General features: G+C 39.3%; 1 protein-coding gene across 1 annotated transcript in view; it reads right to left on the bottom strand.

The window, feature by feature from the left end:
* Positions 1 to 4,026: 4,026 nt before the first annotated feature.
* Positions 4,027 to 24,591, bottom strand: part of LOC103176227 (tubulin polymerization-promoting protein) — a 21,067-nt gene continuing 502 nt past the window's right edge. The window contains exons 2-4 of the mRNA XM_042331895.1: positions 23,886 to 24,216; positions 11,686 to 11,839; positions 4,027 to 10,023 (exon numbers count right to left, since the gene is read on the bottom strand). Coding sequence (XP_042187829.1) covers positions 9,823 to 10,023; positions 11,686 to 11,839; positions 23,886 to 24,202 — 672 coding nt within the window. The 5' untranslated portion in view covers positions 24,203 to 24,216 and the 3' untranslated portion in view covers positions 4,027 to 9,822. The remainder of the gene's footprint in view (positions 10,024 to 11,685; positions 11,840 to 23,885; positions 24,217 to 24,591) is intronic.

The following is a 24,591-nucleotide window of genomic DNA, read 5'->3' as shown; positions in this document are numbered from 1 at the left end:
AAAGATTCGCTTTGAGTCTAACCACCTCTGTCTTTAGAGTGCTTTGAAATGCAAACTGCTTCATGATCACTTAGAATGAACAAGATTATATTCCATTTTCAGTGCTGTTTCAAACTTATTCTCGTGTTGCATAAATGAAGGACAGGAACTGAAACTTATTGAAAATGAATCACTCATATTGGCTTAGGTGTGATATCTCCCACAGAAAAACCTTCAAGGAGCCCGGAGGCCCTGCCAAATCTTGAGTCATTGTTGTTAAGCAGGTGCTGTGCAACTTATGTGCATCTAGTCTAGGATTATATGCAACTTTATACACTATATGAAAAATTATACGCCACATTTTCAACAAGTTTCCACCTGGCTAAGTACTGTTTTGATTATACATTGATTTATGATAATGTGGTGGTGTTGATCTAGCACTTGTTATCAAAGCTGTGTCTGCAGTCTATGCAATGTTTTTTAATATTATGAAAATAATGTGCGAGTTCTGTACAATGCAAATTCCAGTTTCAAGGAAATTGTACTTTAAAAGCCTCTTTAAGCAGCTTTAACATGTTGAATCACAATTAGGAGATTAACTCTTTCTAGGTTTGGATGAAACTTCCCTGACTGGATGTTTGACCATTAAGATATATAAATGTACCTTGACTGTTATAATAGCCTGTTCCCATAACAGAAAGACAAGTTTGCGACTGGTCTATGGATTAATGCAGTTACAATCTATGAGTGGAACTTTACATTCAGGGATGTTTAAACGTAACAGACTTATCTTTCCTCCCAAGTTGTTCATACGTCCCAATGCAAAACATCCTACTGCTAAATTGTAGCAATGCTTTTTAGGCTTCTCTCTATTCATTTTCTTTTCACTATGTATTCCCTGCTATCTACCACAATTTCTCCGATTACCAGCAGTCTGATATAAGCTTCAAGATGATTTGTCTCTCATTTCCCTCTGCTCACATCCTCAAACTTGAGCACTAATCTCATAGCACTCAACAACTCCCCCTGCTCAGCCTCTACCTGTGCCCGTGAAGTCAGATTTCCAAGAAGTGGCAGTATTTTCAGAAGTTTGAATTTCAACATCCTTGCAAAGCAGATGTGTGTCAATTGCAATGTAAATTTGCGATGCGTCACTCCTGTGTAGTCAAAACAGCTGCACTGTTTAGACTCACATAAAGAATAGGCTCTTAAAGTGAGGTATTGAAAGGTGGCTAAAACCTGTGGAACCACACTCTACCCTTCCACATCGATCTTCGGGAAAGTGAATTTGGAACAGGCATCGATCAGTCAGCTTCCATAGTAGCGCTGCTTAAAACAACTTCATGGTCATCTTTATGTAGTGATATTTTTAAAATTGAAAATATCATTTGAACACAAAAAAGTGTATCCACCCTCATACAAGAAGTGCCTTAGCCTAAATACGACTCCAATGATATTTTGGTGATGTGATAATTATGACTGGTGAAATTGAGTGAGCCAGTCAATTACTCTTACATCATCGAAAATTGTCTTTGAGCCAGTTGATAATTGCAATAAAACGGAGTTAAAGCTGGTACCGTGAACTCGGGCTGAATGAAATGTGGGCCAGTGGCTGCTTCAGACCCAACCATCGTCCTGAAGATGGGGGAGAGTGAATGGTGGTCTATATAATGATAGACTGATCTTGATCACAATAATATTTATACCTTTAGGACTATTTATTGATTTTTGTAAAACTTCTGTGTATTTTGTGTAACTATTGCCTTTTGGTGTAATTTGTACTTTTTAATTAAATGTTTGCTTAAAGCTTACTTAGCAGTGGTATTTATCTGGTTAACTGACACTTTATTTTCGGAATTAGTCAGTCATTTTGCTTTGCTGCCAGTTCAGGGAAAGTCCTGCACTGTGAACCAGTGATTCAAAATGTCAGTACAACTAATCATATTCATCTCAGATCTGCACACAGCTTTGTTTTGGTGACACTTTGCAGCCCTTATTTCCTTTACCATTTCTTCCCCTTTTAAAAGCAACCAGGGCACAAATTATGTCGTTCAATCAACTGGCAATTGAAGATAAGATTACAAAATGTGAGACCATTAAAAAAAGAGTACTAATAAACTATTAAAATTGTATTCAACAACGGCTTGTGGTAGAAATTAGTTTCAAGTTAAGACTTTACTTGAAAATTAAAGTTTTGTGTAAGTGCTAGAAAATAATCAGTACTTTACAAATACCCAATTCATACATACATGAAGTACAGTTGTACCTAGATTTCTACAAATGGATGGTAAATCCAGCGGGCTTGGAAACCTTCGTACCACATCCTGTTTAATCATTTTTTCTCTAGTCCAAACAGAACAAAACGTAAACCATGGCAAAAAAAAGAGCTTGCATTTCTAGGATTGCTTTTGGCTCCAGTTGACATTTGACAGCAGAGATGAAATATTATTGGGAGTACAATAAGCAGCAAATCGTAACCACAACATCTTAGACTCACCCTAAAATACAATTCAATTAGGTGTGAGTTTGTTATCAAACTTCCTATTTTATCCCACAATCTATAGGTATTTTGTTAGAAAAAATAATTTTAGAACTTGTTTCTTTTCATTTGTTCTTTAAATCCCTGTTCTGTATCATGTTAAACTTTTGTTAACTCTGCTGATAACAAAAGCTGGAGACTTGCTCCTAAGCTATAATAATGTATAGACAGCTGCTGGGATAGCAGGGCACAGTAATTGGACCTTGCATTTTCTCTTCTCATTTGGAAAAACTCCAAGCTCTCACTTGGCCTCACGCCCTGAAAATGCAATTTTCAATTAGAAACGGTTATAATGTTTGTGAATTCTAGGGAATCAAAAGCTGATTTATATCTGGGTCCTCTATTCCAAAAAAAACAGTGTTCATCATAAATAGCGATAGATAAACATGAATGCTGTAATGTTCCCTCAGCACTTTCACTTTCCCATTAAATACATTTTGTACCACTTTAACCTGTTGGTATTGAAGAATTCACCTGCAGCAACTTGGCCCAGTGGTTTGTGGCAAGGTAATTTGTTGGTTTTAAATTTTCCACCTTATTATTTACTTAATTAAATTAATGGTCAGGCAGGTAGCACTCTTGTCTTGTCAGAAACATTGTGGCCCCACATCAGGACATTATAATAATAATAATCGTTGCATTTGATATAGCGCTTTTCACATCTTATAAACATCTCAAAGCGCTTCACAGAATAAACTAAAGTGAATTGACTGTATATTTTGTGGGCGAAAAAAGGCAGCCAATTGCACACAGCAGTGTCCCACAAATTACCAAGTGATCAAGTTATTTTTTCTTGAGGGATTATTATCATTTTTATTATTATTATTATTAATATTGAGCTCATAGTCCAGGTTGACACTTCAAATGCAATGCTGGAGAAACCCTGAGTTGTTGGAGGGAGATGCAGTCCATTGGAATGAGATGTTGAACCAATGTCCTGCCTGGCTGGGCAGGGAGACATGAAACATCCCACGGTACAATTTGAGAAAAGGAGTTTCTCCCAGTGTGTGTGACATTATGCAAATTGGCTGGCACATTCCCCTATGAATACAATCACTACACTACTTTTTTTGGAAACTGAAGTGCTTTGAGATGTTGATCCACACAAGGGTTATAATAATCTTTGCATTTGATACAGCGCCTTATCACATCTTCAAGACATCTCAAAGCACTTCACAGAATATACTGTAAAGTGAATTGACTATATTTTGTGGGCGAAACATGACAGCAGTGTCCCACAAACCATCGTGGATTGAAGTGACCCATTTATTATTACTTTTTGAAGGAATTATTACCCCCAGAAAGGCGATCCGCCAATCAACTAAGTTCCTACTTACTGCTAGGTTAAACAGGTGTGTGAAGTAAGGAAACTTGCCCAACATTTCACCCTGCCTGAAATAATATATTACATATATTATGTAATATTACATGTATTATGTAATGATATCCACTAATTTCACAGAGTAGAATTTCAATAATTTGAGTAAAGATATATACAACACATTCTCTTAAGGCTTCAATTGATTTTTATTGGACAAGGTAATTCAGCACCTATACATTTTCAGTTACCAACAGCTAAAGGACGGAATGAATATACAATACCACCACTGCAATTCCAACTTCAAAGCAAATGGTTTGCCTCAGTGATTGTTAACCAGATTACAAATAGTTGAGAAGGCACTAGTACTTCAGTGGGATGTTAGGATCATTATTTTACACATTTGAACTCTAGCACTTAATCCATATTTTCCCCACACCTGGTAATCTAGGTCATTTTAAGATACACTTAGCACTATGGTAGCAATCGATAAACATTACTATCTGGAGAGAGATGGATCATAAATTTCTATGTTATCTGAACAGGCCTCATAAGAGCTGCATTTTGATGCAAACTTGACTTTTTATAACCAGAGAGTGAATTACCAGTAGATAGTTAACAGTGCAGTTGGTACGAATAAAACTGCTGTTCAGCACAATCCAGTATAAAACTTTTCCAACCATTATTCTGCCAACATTGCTGTTGTCACGGTCTCAGTGGGGGCAGGGTTAAAAAATAAAATGAAGGCAGAGAACAGTGAATAAAAGCAAGTGACCCTGTAGCTTTTACTCCCTTGGTCAGTGACACACAACATTAGAACAGAAATAAACACAAATCTGTTCTGACTCGAGCCTTAGGTTTTCATCGATTGTGTTAACAGAAGTTCTCCAGGCAAGAGGCCAAACCAGAGTATAATCAATAACAGGGGGCATTTTGAACTGGTCAGTAAAGTCACTAATTTTGGCAGCAGATGAGATTCTCCGCTGGTCAGCGGATTCACCAAGCTTGTGGAATACATATTGGCTTAGCTTATCTTTTAAAATGTTGGTTGGCAAGTTTCCCGCGGCTTGTCCGGCTAGGACCATCCAACTCATTTGAGCTCCAGCTTGCAGGAATAACAGGAGCTGACTGAGAAGAATCCCTGCTCCCATGACTGGTCTGCCGCTCCAAGTTCTACTAATGTGTCACCTCCCCTCAAAGGAGGATAGTCACTAGTTGGTTACTTGACATCCAACAAACACAGGTTTGAGCTCTACAAGAGGAGAATCAACCCAAAGTATGCAGCAAATAACATTATTGGAGTATTTTGCCCAAATGAATGGTGTTTTATCTCTCTATTTACTGAATCTGTTCATCTGTGGTCAGAATGACTGCATGAGATTTGTAACTGAATTCACTCAGGGGAAGTTGAAGTGATCTGAGGAATTAAAAGATAGACATGCAAACTGCACACTGAACTGAATGAGAAACTATACTTTACACAACATACTGGATCACTGACCATAAGCTCGAGCAATACCATCTGGTAAAATGCCATTGGATACTCCATTTATTAGTGATGCAAAGAGAGTTTACATTGCTTAGCAAACTGTCTAGTTTGTTCTAAGTGACATTGAAAATGTCTACTGCCGTAAAACTAAGGGGAAGCAGAGGTGTTGTAAATACAAGATACACTCATGATAATGACAGAGCAATGTTTTTTAAACGATAAACATTGGTTGTTATTTTGGCACAACATAGAATGTTATTTAACCCCCATTTCTTGCATAACGTTTAGTAATTACAACATGATCCTGCCTTATCTGCTGTACTACATAAAATCCCCTAAAAGAGGTACAATCAAAGCTCCCAGTCAAGTATCATAAATGTATGAATCTTCAGTCACTGATTAACATTTCTAAACCTCTGGACTTCAGCCCATTTGAATTACATTGCAACATTAGTGAATATAACTAATTGGTAAAATACTTTTGCCTCTTTTTACATTAAACTAGAGGCTACCTACTTCAGACCAGAACCAGTTCAGTGGAGTAATGAGTCCATTCATAGATGGTTAAGTTAGAATATGGTTGATATGCATTAGGATCTGTCCATTTTTTAAAATTATAGATCAAACTTTGTAAGAAAATTAGTCCTAACTGAGGCGTAAGAAGGTAGTGATTTTCCTACAGCCTTAGTCATAACCGGATTGCTTGTTCCCAACTACTACTACAGCTTGAATCTGGTACAGTAGAATAGACTTCACTAGTTGTGGACATTGAATTGACTTACAAAAGCTGCCAAAATTCAGCAATGTCAGATCTTGGAACTTCAACCACAGGACAGAAAAGTCATACATTTGAATGAGAAAAAAAAAGCAGCAGCAATTAGCAAATTAAATAAGATGAACTTATTGTAAAGTACTATAATGGAAATGGTCTAGATCTTTCTGAACAAATTCAGTCTTGAGTGAAAGGCTAACAAGACAAGGCAGTGTAATCATGCATTTTAGAATATGCTACAATTCATAACTTACTACTATTTTATGCTAAATCCAGCATTGACATTAATCTTTTACAGTGCAATATTACAATTTGAAATCAACATGAATACATCATGTGTATACATTCTTTCTTAGATCAGTTATTTTACAATATTAAGATACAATTTGTAGACTGGCCTAACAGCTCACGTGTAAAATTTACAGTTTGGGCTTTTCCAATATGGCAACATACCACAAAGCTATAATTTTTCTATTTTGTTTCATTTTTCTTCTGTGCTCTGAATATTCTTCTCTGGTAGTATTGGGGGGAATTGAAATGATAATCATTGGCAAAGGAATCGCATAGTAAGAATCGTCCCACATAGTCGTCTATTTGTCTATTACCTGCCTCAGTTCAAGCAAAGTACTCCATCTGCTCCAGATATAGGATAAACCTGCTCTTGCTCCACCGGTTTGGGTCCTATTGTAGATATTGGAGCAATTATTAAAGCAGCATCCTTACTGGAAGCTGGCCCTAATCTGTATCTTCTGAAAGGAAACTCTGTATGTCACAGTGACCCGCAAGGCTTCAGCTCTGACCTGTCACCCTGGAGATATTGCCATTTGGGACGATTTCCTGCAGAGAAAAGCTGACATCACCAAGCAGTTTGTCTTGCCGAGGCAAGAAATAACATTACCACTTTTACCAAAGGATTGAGTTTTATCCACAACAGTAGTTGTGGACAAGATTACAATTTAAACCATCCCTCCTTCCCAATAAAAGATGAAAACGATGAAAACAAATGTTTGGTACATTTTGAGCAGTAAATGTCTCAATTTATCTTTAAACAGATGCTCTAAACATATGAAGATCAAATCGGTGTAGGATTTCTGCTAGAAAACCACAATCTTGGAAAGGGTGGACAAAGTGTGTGTCCCTTTGTCATTTTCTGTGATGGAACAGGGAATATTTTGGATCACATTATAAAAAGTCAAGCTATTCTAGCTCTTGAAATTGCTTTGTCCCATTTCTCTTCAATTACGAGAAGGTTGTGCGTTGAACAATAACTGATCTGATGTAATTGATCATTTAAGTTGTAGAAAACATTGAACCTCTTGTATTGCCACATTTTCTTTGCAGGTCTCTTCTTAAAAACAATACTAACCCAAACCATCATATGTTACACCACTATGTACCTCATTTACAAGTTAGAGATTGTATGCGTAGCTCAGATGAAGCTTTAATTAGTTATAACAGTAGTAGCCCTTTAGGAAACAATCTTCCTAAGTGTGCAGAAGGAATCTTTCAAATAGCCCCCAAGATACAAAACAAAGTAAAGTATCTCTCACTCAAGGAGAGAGAGCGAATCTGCTCAAATTCAGTTAAAGTGGAATAGAATGATGGCAGTATGTCAAATGCAAAGGTCAGTATTTGCCAGATTCAATGTGTTAATTTGGAGGAGGGTGGGGGTGGGGGAGGTGAGTGAGGGAGAGAGAAGGGCTATTATTGTAACAACAGAGAATGAGGTCCATAGCTATCATGCACACAATGGATGTAATACGGGTTATTTCATCTGAGAGAATCATCTTGATGAGTGCTGATCCACATTATGTCAGATCTTTTTTAACACCATTAGAATTCAGGACAACTGTTCTATGGATTCCACCCTATTCTAGTTTTAAACTATACCTATAACCAAATCATTGGCGGGGAGAAGAATAACTACAAATTGGCAGGATTTTGCATTTTATTTCTGAACCTACAGAACAAGGCATCAATAGTTTGGAAGTACAATGAACAGTCAGGCTTCTTAAGACAGTATTATATAATAATAATCCTTGTATTATATACACCCATGATTCACTATTTTATTTCATGCAGTGATGTTACAAACTGGTCAATTCTCATCTTCTTCGGTGGGTAAAGGCATTGAGCCATACAAACCAGAGCCTGTGCATTTCAAATCCCAGTTTGTGCTCAGTTAGCTAATTTTAGTCAGGAACATACAATTGGCCTTAGAAAACTTGCAATAGAAATAAATAAACTGTGTTCCCGCTCCCCATTACTATCTAGAGACCATGCGCATGTATGGATTGGCTGAAGATAGGGTAGCCCTCGGCAGTGATGCCTTCACCAAAGTCCTAGAATCTTGTCAACGTTCACATATGAATTCACATACAACAGCCACTTGGCTGGCTGGTACTCATGAAACCATTCCCCAGGAAGACAAAGGATTGAAATGTTTTCAGGAAAGCAGGGGAGAAATCCTGGCAGGACATTAGTAGGAATGATATTCCCTTTTCCGAGGCACAAGATGAGCTGTACAAAGGCATGCACCGGCTTCATCTTGGACATCTGCCCCAACAGTACTGCAAATCTTTGCCGTATTCCTCACATTATCTCATTCCCACAACAATACCAAACCTCTAAAATCAATAACTACAAATGGCCCAATTCATCAGTACAGGCATCTATAGGTAACTGTTTTTTTCTTCACTGAAGAAAAAAAGCTTCTCGGTCTGTGTTACTTTTGTGAGATTCTCCTGTTCTAAGCCAGTTGATAGTGCTGCTTGTTGTCAGTCAGGAACTACAAGCAAGTTCAGATTTTCCCCAACAACCAGTGGTGTTTACATTTCTGGGTCCCATTCATGGAATACCCACAGCCGGTGGTCACTGCAATTGGCCGATGCTTCCTTCACCCCATTTTGAGGGGACAACATTCTTTGGGAAAGTTTGGCTGAACATCCTTGTCCAATTCGCATTGAACAACTTTTGGCTTTGGATCAAATCAGTGTGCAGAGCAGTTTCCAGCCAGGGATGCTTTCAGTCATGCTCCCTCCAGGAATCCTTTGAAAACCTGCCTTTTCTTTTCCACTCAGGCTTTTGATCAGAGCCCCACTCCCACAGGATGCTTTCATGGTCCTTTACCATTTCCAAAATACTACGGCCTTTCCTCAGCAAATCATCCTTACTCTGCAAAGATGGAGCGATCTCCTGAGTAACTAACTCACTTTCATGGAATCAATGCAGCAGGTACATTGCTAGACAATAAGACATGGTGATTTCGCACCACAGTGTTTCAGAATGAACCACCTCCATTTCTCTCCTTAATGAACAAGGAGCATCATTTATTATCTCCTGGCAGGCTCACTGATCATGACATATCTGTAAAGTATTAATATCCAATATGGGAGTCCATCACCAGCCAAGGACATGAACAAGTCATTAACCATTGCCAATCATTCATTTCATCAATGATACAAGAGACTGGAGAGTGAAGAGGGAAGGCAAAAGGGGAAATTGAGTTTAGGTTGTGCTGAGCATAGCAGTTACCCTCTACCAGTAGCATCAGTCTCTTCAATGCAACAATTCTTTAAAACAAAATACTAAGGCTTTTTTAACAGACTGGAAATACATTGAAATGAAAAAATATTGGGTCTTTAGTTTCTTTTAATCGGAGGTTTCCTTAGGAATGGATTGCATTGACATGGATAAGCTGGTGAATTCTCTTGTTTAATAAGAGTTTATTCGTGCTTAGTTCCTTTCACTTTCTGGTCGTACGTGCCAGCGTGTTTATACCCAGCTACGTAGCCGGTCTTGTCCACCAGATATTCTCTGCCCGCTTTTCCTTTGCCTCTTCCGCTTTGATCAAACCTTTCCTTGTGAGAGCCGGTAAATTTTGAGGTGTCTGTAAGCCGCGACACTGTGGGAGACAGCACTGCTTTCTGCAGAGAAAGAAATAACGTGAATATCGTACTTAAGAAAAGGTTTTCTGATATTAAAATAGAATCTTACACCCTCAGCCGATCTTCAGAGTTTTATTTTCTCATAGAAATGCCTGGCATCTCACAGTTGAGCTCTGTGAGCAAAGCAGTACAGTAAAACTCACACAAGTTGTATCAATTGGGACCATAAGATTTAATATGACTTACAAAGTCTGAGTTGCAGGCAGACTTGTACAAGTCTAATAAAATCTAATTTAATCAATAATCTGCACTGCGCCTGCTTAATTCAGTGCAGCCGGTAACTGCAAATGCGTTGACGAGTCAAGTCTATGTTTCCCCTGATGCAATGCATCTTGACCCATTGCCATATGCACACTTGCCGGCAAGCATTGGAATCTCAGTGAAATGCGGGGAAATTAAGTTCTTCTGCACATGCGTCGATGCATCAAGACTATGTTTCCTGCGATTCAATGCAGCCGGCCGGTAAGTGCACACTCGGCAACAGGTCAGGACATAATTTTCCACGATTCAATGCAGCCGGTAAGTGGGGGTGTAATGGAGGACAGGGGAGCGAGCTAGGAGATGATTAACAGGTAGTGCAAAGAAATTTAAATGGAAACTGAACGGGACTCGGGTGCATGTACGACTTAGGCGATTATACAATTGATAAAGATAAGAATTATGCAATGTTTACTGTATTGTTCTGACTGTTGCCCTAGTGTAAACTACTTAATGTTAAATTGCAGTTAACAAGCAGGTGTGGCAGTCAGCCTCTCCATGTTCATCTTAAGCAAGCCTTCACTTCAAAATGCTTTGTGCCCTAAAGCAGTAAGAGTCACTATTTTAGTTTAACTGCTTTCATCAATAAATTGGTTGCTGGGCTGTATAATTATCATACAAAACAGACACAGTGGTGTAACCAGGAGGTTTCAATGTGCTCCACAAAGCACAATTTAAGAACGAGAGTTGAGTGTGAATGAGGTGTGCGAGCAGGAGGTGAAACACCAAACTTATTCAAACAGCTGAACTTGTCTGCCTGATTGACACTCTCTGATATGCTCGTCCAGGTTTGACTGGATTAGAAGCTGCATATATGCAAGCAGACACACACACACACACACACGTAGAGGAGGATCTCCCCAAGTTAGACTCGTACCGACCACGTAGGCAGTAGAAAGCTTGCACAAGGGTATTGAAGATCAGGTCATCTTTGCAAAGGAGCACAGATTATTGTATATCCTTCTACACACGTGGAAACGTACATTTCTCTGAATCATCTACACAACAACAATGAAGAGCAATGTTAAACTGCGCTGTAAGTTTCTATGATGCTTTGAACATTCATCTTAAAAAAGAGACTGACTAAATCCATTGCACCCCAACGTGTTCTTTTCATGTTGTTTGAAGAACACTCCGTAGTATTGGAATTAAACAATTACTGTGACATTCTACATTGTTTACCAAACTATAGAAAGACAGAAACACATACCTCTGATACATCAGCATCTGCTATTTGAGTGAGCAATCTGTGATAATGCATTCTGTTAATACAATTATCTAAGGCTTCCCTGTTTAACTTTCAAATCGTGCAATATTCCCTACTAAAATATGTAACAGAAAATGGATACTTAGCTCTAATAAGAAAAAAACTTTTGGACGTACCGTGACACCAGAAATGATCGGGTATTTTCCTTCAATTAACTTGTACAATTGTTGGGCAGCTTCCTCATCAGCCTTGCCTTTAAATCTCTTCAGTGCGAGCTCTTCAAGGCCTTCCTTAAATTGATCAAAGGTAATGGTCCTGCAAGATTTGCCCCTGGAATACAAATCCTTATTTATTTAAAAAGACTTTTTAAGAACAACAACAAATTGTACTGATAGCGCCTTTCGAGTCGGTCGGGCTGCTGGAAGTAGAGAAACACACCCAGCTTGCAGTGTCAAGGTTTACATTATAGAAGGAAGGGTTTAACAGACATATAAAATGCATCGAACTCTTACATCAATCTATTTGCAATTATATAGTAAACTTCACATAGGACATAGTCTCAGAGCACTTCACAGGGATGGTCATTTACATTCGGTGTTCACGCAGCTTGTTTTACTTTGGTTTTGGTGAGATACTTGCACCTCGGTAGTAAGTTGCTTGCGATGAAGGCAGATGGATGGTTGACATTGTAGAATAATAATAATAATAATCCTTGCCTTTGTTATAGCGCTTTATCACGTCTTTGAAACGTCTCAAAGCCCTTTACAGAATATACTGTAAGGTGCAGTGACTCTATACTTTGTGGGCAAAATGATACGACACAGGAGGTCATTTTAATCATTCATTATTCGTGTCTAACAAGCATTAAATTGTATCTTCTCCTGCACACAACAAATGTAGAATATGATGCAGAACCTCAGTAATATTGAGCATGTTGATTTGAATGGCATCAGCCTGGCTCAGCTGCTCTCGTCTTTGCGACAGAAGGTCATGGGTTGAAGTGCCACATCAAGACCTTGAGCTCATAGGTGTAGGACAGGCTGACACACTCCAGTGCAATGCTTGGGGAGTGGAGTGGGGGGTGCATCGTTGGAGGTACCATCCTTCAGTCAAGATGTAAACCGAGGTCCCATCTCCCTGTTCAGTGGACATTAAAGATCCCATGGGACTACTCGAAAAGAGAAGGGAATTTTTCCTGGTGTCTTGGCCAATAGTCCTCCAAATTAGTCAGTCATTTGCTACATTGCTGTTTGTGCATAAATTGGCTGCTGTGTTTGCTTACAAAATACACAGTCACTTAATCACTCCTCTTCACAGTAAAGCCTGCAAATTGCTTTGAGCCATTTTACCCCATCGTGAAAAGCGCAATAACAAATGGAAGGCTTACAATACAAAATAGAATCATAGAATTTTACAGCACAAAAAGAGGCCATTCGGCCCATCGAGTCTGTGTCGGCTCTTTGAAAAGAGCAATGTAATGTCAATCCCACTCCCCAGCCCTTTCCCCATAACCCTGCAAACCCTCCTCCTCAAATACCCGTCCACTGCGTTTTTAAAAGTAGTTATCGAATCGGCCTCGACCACCCTTTCAGGCAATGCGTTCCAGATTCGAACAACTCACTGCGTGAAAAAATTTCTTCTCACCTCCCCTCTGCTTCTTTTAGAAACTATTTTGAATCTGTGACCTTGAGTCACTGACACACCCACCAATGGAAACAGTTTTCCCCTTTCTAACCTATCAAATCCCATCATGATTTTAAAGACCTCTATTAGGTCTCCTCGTAACCTTCTCTGCTCCAATGAGAATAATCCCAGCCTCTCTGGCCTTTCCCCATAATCAAGGTCCCTCATTCCTGGTACCATCCTCGTAAATCTCCTCTGCACCCTTTCCAATGCCTTAACATCCTTCCTACATTTGTCAATGTTCAATTCTAATGGAGGGAAATCCCATCAACAGCTGACATTGCTAAAGGAGTTACATGCGAAGCTGAGTAGAATTTCAACCCAAGAATATGTAGCCTACAGCTAGAGTATAACATATAAAATATATCCCACCGCAGTCTGGCTGCTTTCATACTTCTACCACAATTGTATTTTTTTTAAATGAGCTTCTAATATGAAGAGATTTTTCACCATCATAAGCAAGTAGGAAAATAAAATTCTATTTTCTAGATCCTGACTCCAGCCCAGTCAGTCTGCACATTCAGTTAACTGGAAGCAGCAAGTGCTGTGACTGAGGATAGGCAGTACGTTTGGGGAGAAATATTCATTCATAGAATGAAGCACCGTCAGTAATAATTATTCACGTCCTTTAAATTTTTGTGGCTCTCTATGTACTCAGCAGTTCTGTAGAGTCCTTGCTTTTTTTAAAAAACCTTACAGTTCAGAAACAGGCACTAAATACTCTACATTATCTAGAGAGTATACACAGCCATGCTAATCCAAGCACGGACAAATAAGGTACTCTGTTTCAAATACAAAAGCCAAAATACAGAAGGCTTCAGGCGCCAATGATAAGTGGTTAGATACTAAAAATAGAACCAGAGGTTTCAGTAATAGGAGGTCATTCGGCTCATTATGCCTGTGTTTGTACTGGTGCTAGCTTCCCCAACGAAGCAATTTACTCTAATCCCATCTCTTTCCCCTATGCTTTTTACATGTTTGTCCAAGTCCCTTTCTAAAATTTTACAATTGACTCAGATTTACTCACCAATTGTAGGGCTAACAACTTTGAAATTATGGGGTAACTGTTGCTGTTGTCAACCTGCAAACAATTCAGCGACCTTGCATTATTTAACACCGACTGGTCTTTGAGTCTGCTGAAGGCAAATTCCCGCTACCCCACACTTGAGAATTTAAAGGTTATAAATGAGATTGAGAAAGTAAACCCGGAACAATACATTCAAATACTGCAAGGCAGAAGAACACGGTACAGGTGCAGGGTAGCAAGGGGCAATTTCAGGACGGACATCAGGAAGTATTTGTTTACCCACTTAACAACTGGAACAGGTTGGGACACTGGATTAATTTACAAAACAGCTTGATGCTGTAACGGGAGAGCTGTACGATTTGAATATTTGAAAGGATGAGATCAAATGGGAACACAGGGTCCTCTTAATTCAACCATTCAGAAAACTGCAGAATTTCGAATCCACAAGGTTTCTAAGAATTTAATAGGAGGAATTCACATAAACTAAGGGACAGTTTATGTATAAAAGCAAGATTTATTTGATTTAAGAATAGTACAGAAAAAAACTACTACTGCTTCTGGCTGCTCAGCGATGCTCAACATTGGGAATGAAAAGTATTGGTCAGTTTACTTGTATTCCATTACTTTTTTTTAAAAAAGATGAGGTTTAGCAATCAGATATAATCTAAAATCAAAACAAAAAAAGGCTTCTAAATTATCGGGAGTGCCAAATTAACATTTTACAAATAATGTTTTTTGTGGTTGCACAACCAGATAGCCAAACAGTTTCTTTGCGATGAATAAAATTGGGTCTTTTTTTTTCATGGTTGTTTGAGAGACATTACTGCATTAGGCTACTGCATTCACCCACAAAATACATAGTCATTACACTTTACAAAATATATTGTGAAGTGCTTTGAGATGTCCTTCCAATCTGAAAGGTGCTATATCAAATGTAAGGATTATTACATTTTATTACAATAAAAATGAAGTCATCTAATTAACTGAAGCTTTATTTGAAGTTATTTAGAAAGAGCATTGCATTCGTAGGCATTAAAATATATATAATGGGGAATGATCAGCAAGCCTGTTTTTGAAATAAATAGAGGAAACTATTTTTAGAATCCATCAAATCAAAACGCTAGATGGAACGAGATTGAGGCCTCTCACCTCTCTCTCCAAGTCCTCCAGTTGAATTCCTTTGGAGGAAAAGTCTTGCGATATAAAAAGGAATTTTCTTTAGAAAGAAAACGCTACATGAATGGGGAAGTCCGCCACCACCACCTCCAACAAAGTGACCACAGTGACATTCAACAAAAAAGAAAAGAAAATAAGCAGCAAAACAACCTTAGATCATGAAGTTAAAAAAGGAATTAAACCACAGGGTGTGCCTTCTGGTCTGTGTGGTGTAGTTTCAATGCCAATACATGCTTTTACTTAGTACTCAAATAGGAGCCTTCTGCCTCTTTAAGCGTCTGAATTTGTTCACTTTTCAAGCTTTTGGCAAATTAAACTATCTGACCACTTTGATTCAATTCTAGTTTCAAAACAAACTTTGGTTCACTGGACCAATTTTGTGCTTTAAAGAAAGCCAATTACTCGAACTTCGTAGAAAGCTCAAATGTATTTGATATACATTGAAGTATACCATTCCTTTCTCAACTATCAAAAAGAGAGATTTCTTCCCATTGGTTTGAGCTAAGCTTAAATGCATTCCCTAGTGATCAAAGGATAATATTCTGATGTACTTTGACAGCCTTTTGAAAGAGTAGAATAATTGTCATTTCCTCACATGAGTCACAGTTCCCATGATTTCAAACTACAGAACTGTCAAACTGACATTGCAGAATCATTGACATTTACCCAGCTAAGATTGACTGGTTCATAACACTGTTTAAGTCACTGCAGTTAACATTTCTGTTAATATTGCGAATATAATAGACCAGTGTAGTCAGTGCCTTGGGATGTCCTCCCGCCGTGAAAGGCGCTATACAAATGTAACTTTGTTGTTGTTGGTGGTATAATACAATGATAATAGTTCTTCCATCATAAATTTTCACTCAGGGCTGCTTTTAAATGCTGGCTTCTTCCCCTAAGGTGGCTCATGTTATCCACGAGTACTTTAGCAACTGTGCCATTTAAGCTGTTCACAAAGCTTTTAAAACTTTGAGTGGATGAGGTTAGTCTTTGTTTAGGGGCTGTGCACAATAATGTGGCTAATTTCTATTCATAAGCGCATAAAATGCTGTGTATGTACAAGTAGTAAGCCGATTTACATGGAATTCCACCTCAGCTATAGAAAACTGTCAATGCGCTCATCTATGACAATGACAATCACCTTCTTACACCCATTCCTAGCTCATCACAAGCTTCAACCTGTCTCCAACACTCCACCCCTAGCTCCGTTTGCTCATTCCTTACCATGGACATTAGTCAAGCTGACCTGCAGGGAATTTCATTGAAGAAAACTCTATTTCTTACACCCATTTTCAACTCTTCATGCATCATCCTCCCTTCAGCACTCCATCTCCTTGCTCATATACTGTTTTAACTTTCTCTACATGTTGAACAGTGGGCGATCCTCTAAAGTACAAGTCTTACACACCACACAACCTTTCACGCTTTGGAAACAATACTGCATCCTAAAAGTAGCTACAGCAGTATTAAAGGGCTTGTATTTACCGTTTCCCATAGTGTAATGTCTTCCACTGTTAAGAATGCCATGAAGCAAGCAGTTCGAATAATCTAATAATAATCCTTGCATTTGATATAGTGCCTTATCACATCTTCAAGATGTCTCATGGTGCTTCGCAGAATATCCTGTAAAGTAAATTGACTGTATATTTTGTGGGTGAAACACAGCAACCAACTGCAGACAGCAGTGTCCCAAAAACAGTCGTGGATTGAGTGACCAAATTATTATTATTTTTAATATTTTTTTGAAGGTATTATTACCCTCGGAAAAGCGATCCGCCAATCAACTAACAATTCCTACTTACTGCTAGGTAAACAGAGGTCTGTGGAGCAAGGAAACTTGCCTGAGGTTTTGTGCTGCCGGAAAATTAGCCCAGGTCCTCACACATGCAGATAACCTCTCCCAAAAAACAAGCCTAAAACTTCAGGATATCATGCTACGTTTGTGGGACATGGCTGTATAAAAATACCCTACCACATTCATCCACACAGTCAAACCGCCTTACAATATATCCTGTGAAGTGCTTTGACACATCTTAACATAAGACACTATATCAAATGCAATTATTATAAGAAGTTATTTAACTCTGACCAATGACAGTCCACAAATGAATAGAATCCAGACAGGACTGGAGACGTAGAGAGTTACTTTCTGCCTGTTGGTAAATTTCCCAACTTTGGAAGCATGTGTTTAGCATGAGATTATAAACTCAACTCGCCAGGGTCAGTAAAAAGTACGAACTGAATATCCTTATAAATCTTCCAGAATATTTGGTTATAAGTGCTCAGACATAACCCCACGTGAAGGATGCTATATAAATGCAAGGTATTTTTATTTATTCTCTAATACCAAAACATATCCATCCATGTTATTTTCACCCACAAAATATACAGCCAATTCACTTTACAGAATATTCTGTGAAGCACTTTGAGAAGTCTAGAAGACATGAAAAGCGCTATATCAAATGCAGGGATTATTATTATTATCAATCTCCATTTTTTCAATCTTCAATAAAGTATGATAAACATCAGGCACCGGATAGATTCGAAGGTCACAATCTGACCTTACCCTAAACCCCACGTTACTAAGTTCACAGTCGGTTCAACACACAAGTGAAAGCTTGGGCACAACAACCAGTGACAAGGTAGTTTTGTAATACAGCAGTAGAATTATGGTCAAAACCTATACTATCCTATAATGTAAGAGAGAAACTTTGAGACCACTTCTGGTCTCGGAAAAGGTTACAGGAGCAGTCACAAGCCATCATCTCTACAGCCACTGTTTAGCTCTAGTAAAGTATGCATGCAATAACTCAAATATTAAATCCAAATTCACAAAGAACTCCTTCCCCTGAAAACTAGTCCGCTTTCTTACAGGAATCTTGCAAGGCTTTATCGAGAGAAGTAAATTAGCCTTTTTTGAGGACTGAAAGAAAAGCATAACATTTTGTAGAATACAAAAATGAACCCTTATGAAAAGCTTTTGAAATCTCAAGAGGAGATGTTGCCACACGTCTGCATTATCAAAAATGCAGAATCCCTGTGGAAACAAGCTTTTGTCAGTCATTTCAGTCACAGAAAATGCTGTTTGCTACTACAGTTTGCAACTAGAACTCAGAGAACAAGCACCCAGCTCACTGCAGCCAAGAGTTGGTGAAGTTATGGAAAGTATTACTTGTCAGAAAGCATCTCTTTGCAAATAAGTCAAATCCAGCAGCCTTAACCCTGCTGAGGAAAAAAATCTACAGTTGATGAACTATTGTCAGAGTCTGTGCATTTTATATGGCTCCTCATCACATTATCAGCAAAGTGCTTCACAGGATAATTAGCGCACAGCCTATATCCCCACAAGCATGAAGGACCAATTTTATTTGGGAAACTGTTAGCTAGGATACTGGTAGAAATTGTATTCTTTTCTTGAATTAGTGTCACAGGATCTTCAATGTTCACCTGAACAGTCAAACAGGACTCGGTTTAACGTCTCATCTGAAATATGTACCTCGGACAAAGCAACGCTTCCCAAACACTGCATTGTCAGCCGAGACTATGAGCTGAATGTCCCAATGTTGGACTACAATATTTGACTCAGAGACCAGAGTGCTACCTAGAGAGCCAGGCTGGCAAACTTGTTGAACAGTGTGATTCAGGTTGTTTATACATGCATTTGGAGCAGACACACACGGGCACACACACACGTATTATGCACATGTGCATTTATACACACAAACACAGAGACATGAAAGCTTAAGAAAACTAAATATTTCCCCCACCTACAATGCAATTCTATTTTAAAATATTTGTAATCTTTGGCCGAGATTCAAGCATCTGTTAATATTCACTGCCTTTTTAACCAAATCGGAGTACCATTCATTGTAGAAAATGATCTTGATCATATTAATTTAATGTCACTGAGAAAGCACCTCATGTATTGCTGTGAGCAGTGGAGTACTGGAGCTTGGAGGATGATAATCAGAAATTTAATTCAGAGTATGCCTTTAGTGACCACAATGTGCAGCTTGCATTTCCAAAGACCTCAATACCTATGCAGCAACTGGATAGACAGTCTTTCCTAAAGCAGGTTTCTTTCCAAAACTCACCACAGAATACTGCAAATGGTACCATCCAGATTAGAATTGTGTGGTAATTTACCAAACCAATCATAGCTACTACTGGCTCACCTGCTATTCTATTCAATAATCTTATAAAATCTTACTGTCTCCAATTATTGGCTCCACTTTTAATACTAGATCAACAATTATTTGTTTTAGAATCTGGAGATTGGAGTTATGCCAACTTTGCAATCTGGGGACTGAAGTCTACTAACACTTTGCCCTTGTCTGTCCTTCGGGGTGGGGGAAGTGGGAGCGGTTAGTTAGTTTCCCACTCAACTCCTGTTAACCCTGTAGGGTGGTCCTGACTGGAAAAGCAGCAGGAAGCTTGCTAGACATGGTTTCCAAGCCTTGACACTTACCAACCTGAGCCCCAAATTTTCCAAAATTAGTTAATCAGGTTAAACCCTCTGAGAAGAGAGTGTATATTCCATTCAGAGGTAAATTTCCATGTGTAGGCAATACACACATATGGAACTCCCAGCCTGAATTGCATTACTCTTAAGGATAGTGATGAGCTTCTTCATGAGTGACTCAGCTGAACAAAAAAAACAAATATCTAGTGCCTTTCACACAGGATGAATGACTCAAAGCGCCTGAAAATGTTAAATTGGACAGTCAGGAAACAATCCACTTAATCCAACAAACAGTGAATTGAAAGAAGCCAGATCGTTGGGTAGGAAGAGTATCTTAAGGACGTGGATAACAAAAAGATAAAAGCACTGCCATGAACTAATAAAATAGTGGGAACGGGCACGAGAGGAATAACCTCCCCCGTTCTTATAAAGAGGATCCAAGTGAAAATTAAATAGCCATAAAACACCTGCAAGGAGACAATGAGCATGTCGTGGCGTTATTAAAATTTAAGATGAAATACCGCTGTATCAAAAGGAACATGCTAAATTGAACAAATGCACTTACTGTCAAAAGCACAAGACTAGTTCAAGTTAGAAATTTAAGACAATATACAATTTACACTTTTATAGGCGCCTTTCATGTTGAAAAGGTGTGCCTACTGGAGATGATGGCGTGGTGGGGTGGGCGGGGGAGGAAAAGGTGAGTGGGGGGAGGGGGTGAAAGATGACGAAAGCATGGTACACCAGAGATACACCCTGAAAAAGGGGGAGTCAGAGAGCGCGATGGAGGGACCTAGGAGTGGAGTTTCAGAGAGGGGGCCAGGACAGCTAAATCTACCTCATGCTATATTTAGCAAGAGCTTAATCAAGATCAAACAGCCATCCCAAATCTATAAACAACCAGTTTAAGAGGCAGCCTGCAAGAGGCTGTGTTCATTCCAGTTTTTGTTATCCAAGGTCCTCCATCACAGTGGATCTACGATGCGAAGGTAGGTGGGAGAGTAAGCTGTGAAGATGACACACGAAGAAATCAAAGGGAAATAGACAGGCTAGGTGAGTGGGCAAGAAGGTGGCCGATTGAGTATAACGTGGGGAAGTGTGAAGTTATTCACCTAGGTAGTAAAAATAGAAAAGCGGATTATTTTCTAGAGGGGGAGAGACTAGTACTAGGGGGAGTGTTAGTATTCAGAGGGATTTGGGTGTCCTGGTACACCAGACACAAATAATTAGTATGTAGGTACAGCAGGGAACTAGGAAGGCTAATGCCATGTTGGCGTCGTTGCAAAAGGGTTAGAGTACAAGAGTTAGGGAAGTCTTGCTGCAGTTGTATAAGGCCTTGGTGAGACCGCACCTAGAATATTGTGTGCAGTTTTGTTCTCCTTATTTAAGAAAGGACATACTCACCTTAGCGTAGATTCACTAGGTTGGTTCCTGGGATGAGGGGGTTGACCTATGAGGATAGGTTGAGTAGACTAGGCCTATAATCCTCTAGAATATAGAAGAATTAGAGGTGATCTTATGGAAACCTATAAGATTCTTAAGGGTCTTGACAGGGTAGATGCCGTGAGACTGTTTCCCCTGGTTGGAGAATGTAAAACTAGGGGTCATAGTCTCAAGATTAAGGATCAGCCTTTTCGAACTGAGTTGAGGAATATTTCTTCACTCATGGGGTAGTGAATTTGTGGAATTCTCTACCCCAGAAGGCTGTAGATGCTCAGTCACTGAACATATTCAAGACTGAGACTGATAGATTTCTAAAGGATAGAGGTATTAAGGGATATGGGGATAGGGCAGGTAAATGAAATTAAGTTAGAAGATCATCCATAATTTATTACAACAACAAAAACCTGGATTTATATAGCTCCCTCCACGCCGCACGGCGTCTCAGAGCGCTGGACAGTAACGGATCCCGGGACCGAGCCGGGGGAGGGAGAGGAAGGAGACCAAAGGCGCGGTCGAAAAGAAAGGTCTTCAGCCGAGACCTGAAAATAGGAAGGGAGGGAGCGAGGCAAAGGGAGTGAGGAAGGGAGTTCCAGAGCCACGGGACATAGTGGCTGAAAGCACGGCCGCCGAGGGTGGAGAGGAAGACTCGGGGGACGAGAGAGGTCAGAGAGGTAGGGGGGTGCAGAGGAGTCCAGGGACTTGAATACGAGGGTGAGGATTTTGAAATCAATCCTCTCTGGGATAGGCAGCCAGTGCAGTCTGGCAAGGACTGTGGTGATCAGGGAGCGGAGTTTGGTGCGGGTAAGAATGCGGGCGGCAGAGTTTTGAATGATCTGGATTTTGTGGATGGGAGACCGGCGAGGAGAGCGTTAGAGTAGTCCAGCCGAGAGGTGGCAAAGGCGGGGCAGGCTCAAGGGGCCGAATGGCCTACTCCTGCTGTTACGTCTTATGGGTGTACATTCAGTGCGGGTTTCAACATACATTTGAAGCACCCTTCACTACAATCACCTAAACCAAAACACAAAAATAGAGTGTACCACGAAAGGATTTAGTGATGATTGGAGGGGGAGAAATAAGTAATTACCTCATAGTACATCTTATTATGGCATAATTATAAATAGCATTATAATGGTTACCAGCCGACACCTGTATCTCATGACCCATCACCAGGCCCATCACCATCACAGTTAAACGCTCCAAGACCCTGCCCTGTGTGAAGGAAGTTATATCAATGCAAGTTACTGCTGTTATTTTGAAACAAAACTGAAGCAGTCTAGAATGCAGGGCATTAAGGAATGCACTATGAGATTATCCTGGAAATTCAGGACATTTCAGGATTAAACTTAAGACAACAAAATAGTGCAAGCTGCTACTGGCGTGGAATGAGCTCACAGAAGCATTGCTTTGTAACCACTCATAACACTGAGAGCCATCAAGGACTGAAACTGTGAGCAATGTACAAAATTGCTTGACAACAATGACAGACACAAATGTTGACTAGTAACCACCCATGCCATTAATCAATGAACTATGAGGTAATGACTTAATTCTCCACCTCCCACCAAATAGTTGCTGAGTCAAGATATTATATCTGAGCTGTATGATTCACTTAGTCAAGTACAATTTATTGTTCTATGTGTCATCAACTCTGTGCCTTTCGGGGCAAAATAGTCACTAAACTTTACAGCACATTTTGTGAAGCGCTTTGACATGTCTTCCCAATGTGAAATGTGCTATATGAAAATGCAAGGACTTTATTTTTAATGATTTATCATCAGCATTAGGATGAGCTACCTGCCCAAAGCTACGATGTTCGTGAAGTAAATGAAAATAGATGAACTATAGAAAGTGCCACAATTATGCTTGGAGCTTTCAGAAACTGGGTTATTAAGAAACTTTGGAATAAGAGTTGGCACATAGGACACATTCATGGTTGTCTCGTCAAGCCCAGCAGACCACTCATTTTTTCAGCTCTATTTGGCCAATATACATGAGCTCTACCATCTTACTTGTTGAGGAATGATTAAGGATCAGGTGCCAACGGTTGATAGAGCAAAGAAACCATCACACACTCACATACATACACTTCTCACTGAGCCTCATGCTTTTTTTCGTGATTGGCATCACTTAGTGCATAAATACATGAAAGCAACTAGGCTTTAATATCTAAGGTATCTTGAAATATTTCACTCTTTTTGGCTCAATTTGAGCAGGTATGTAATTTCCCACTAAATACAATTCCTGAAGCCTCTGGAAATGGGAGGGTTAATACAAATTCTATAGAGCTGAACTAGGCACTTATCATACACAAGATCCTGTTGGATCACACAAGACAGCGTAAACTATTGGAAAATTTATGCCCTAGCCCACAATATTTATACATTTGGTTGCACTGTAACAATCCTAGAAGAATTTTTCCAGCATTCCATGGGGGGGGGAGGTGGGGAGTTGAAAAGAGCAAATGACAAGGGTTCGATTAAAAAAAATAAAAACACATAAGAAAAATAAAGCGGTGAGTAGAGTACAGATGAAAGCAACAATTCAAAAAAAGACATAATTCATAGAACAGCAGATGAAGAACATACTTGACTTTGGAAAACACAATGTCAACATCTGTAATGGTCACATTCTTTCCGTCTATGACGTTGCAGTCTTTACATAATTTTGACCAGTTTTTCCCATGCATTTCTTTTCCTGTGGCTCTGGTGTCTCCATGAACGGCAAATTTCCTAAAGGCCTCTTCAAGGGCACTTAATTCACTAGGTGCAGTTGCCCCGCCATTGGTACCGTTGGAATCGGACACAGATCTTTTAGCTACTTTCTCGTTTGCATGTTCGCTCTGAGCTCTGATGGGTGGCTTTCCTGCTGCTCCTTTTACCATGTTGGCTTTATGGTCAGCCATTGTGCTCTCAGCTACTGGAAGAAAGGATACAAAAAGTGTATTAAAGCGGATTAAAATAGCAAAAGATGGTTGAGGTGTTTGACGAGGGTTTTAAAATCGTACTTTTGTGGATATTATTTATTTTGCAAAGTGATGAATATTTGACTCACAATAGCAAATTAAAGCACACAGATTTTTTAAAACTCGTCCGGGCTTCAAGGCTTTCTTTACGATTCTGTAATATCAAGTTGATATCTTCCCAATTGATAGCAATGTGCAATATCATCAATTATAACACCACAAACCAAATGTGCTCAGGGAAAGGACCTAATTAACACCATAACACTAAATGTTCATGATAAGCTGAGAGTTTCCCCTAATGTCCTGGTCAATAATCCCCATATAAAGTT

The sequence above is a fragment of the Callorhinchus milii genome, unplaced genomic scaffold, assembly GCF_018977255.1.
Source record: "Callorhinchus milii isolate IMCB2004 unplaced genomic scaffold, IMCB_Cmil_1.0 Scaffold2, whole genome shotgun sequence".
Taxonomy (NCBI): domain Eukaryota; kingdom Metazoa; phylum Chordata; class Chondrichthyes; order Chimaeriformes; family Callorhinchidae; genus Callorhinchus; species Callorhinchus milii.
The sequence above is the reverse complement of the archived record's forward strand: the minus strand, read 5'-3'. Positions and strand labels throughout refer to the sequence as shown.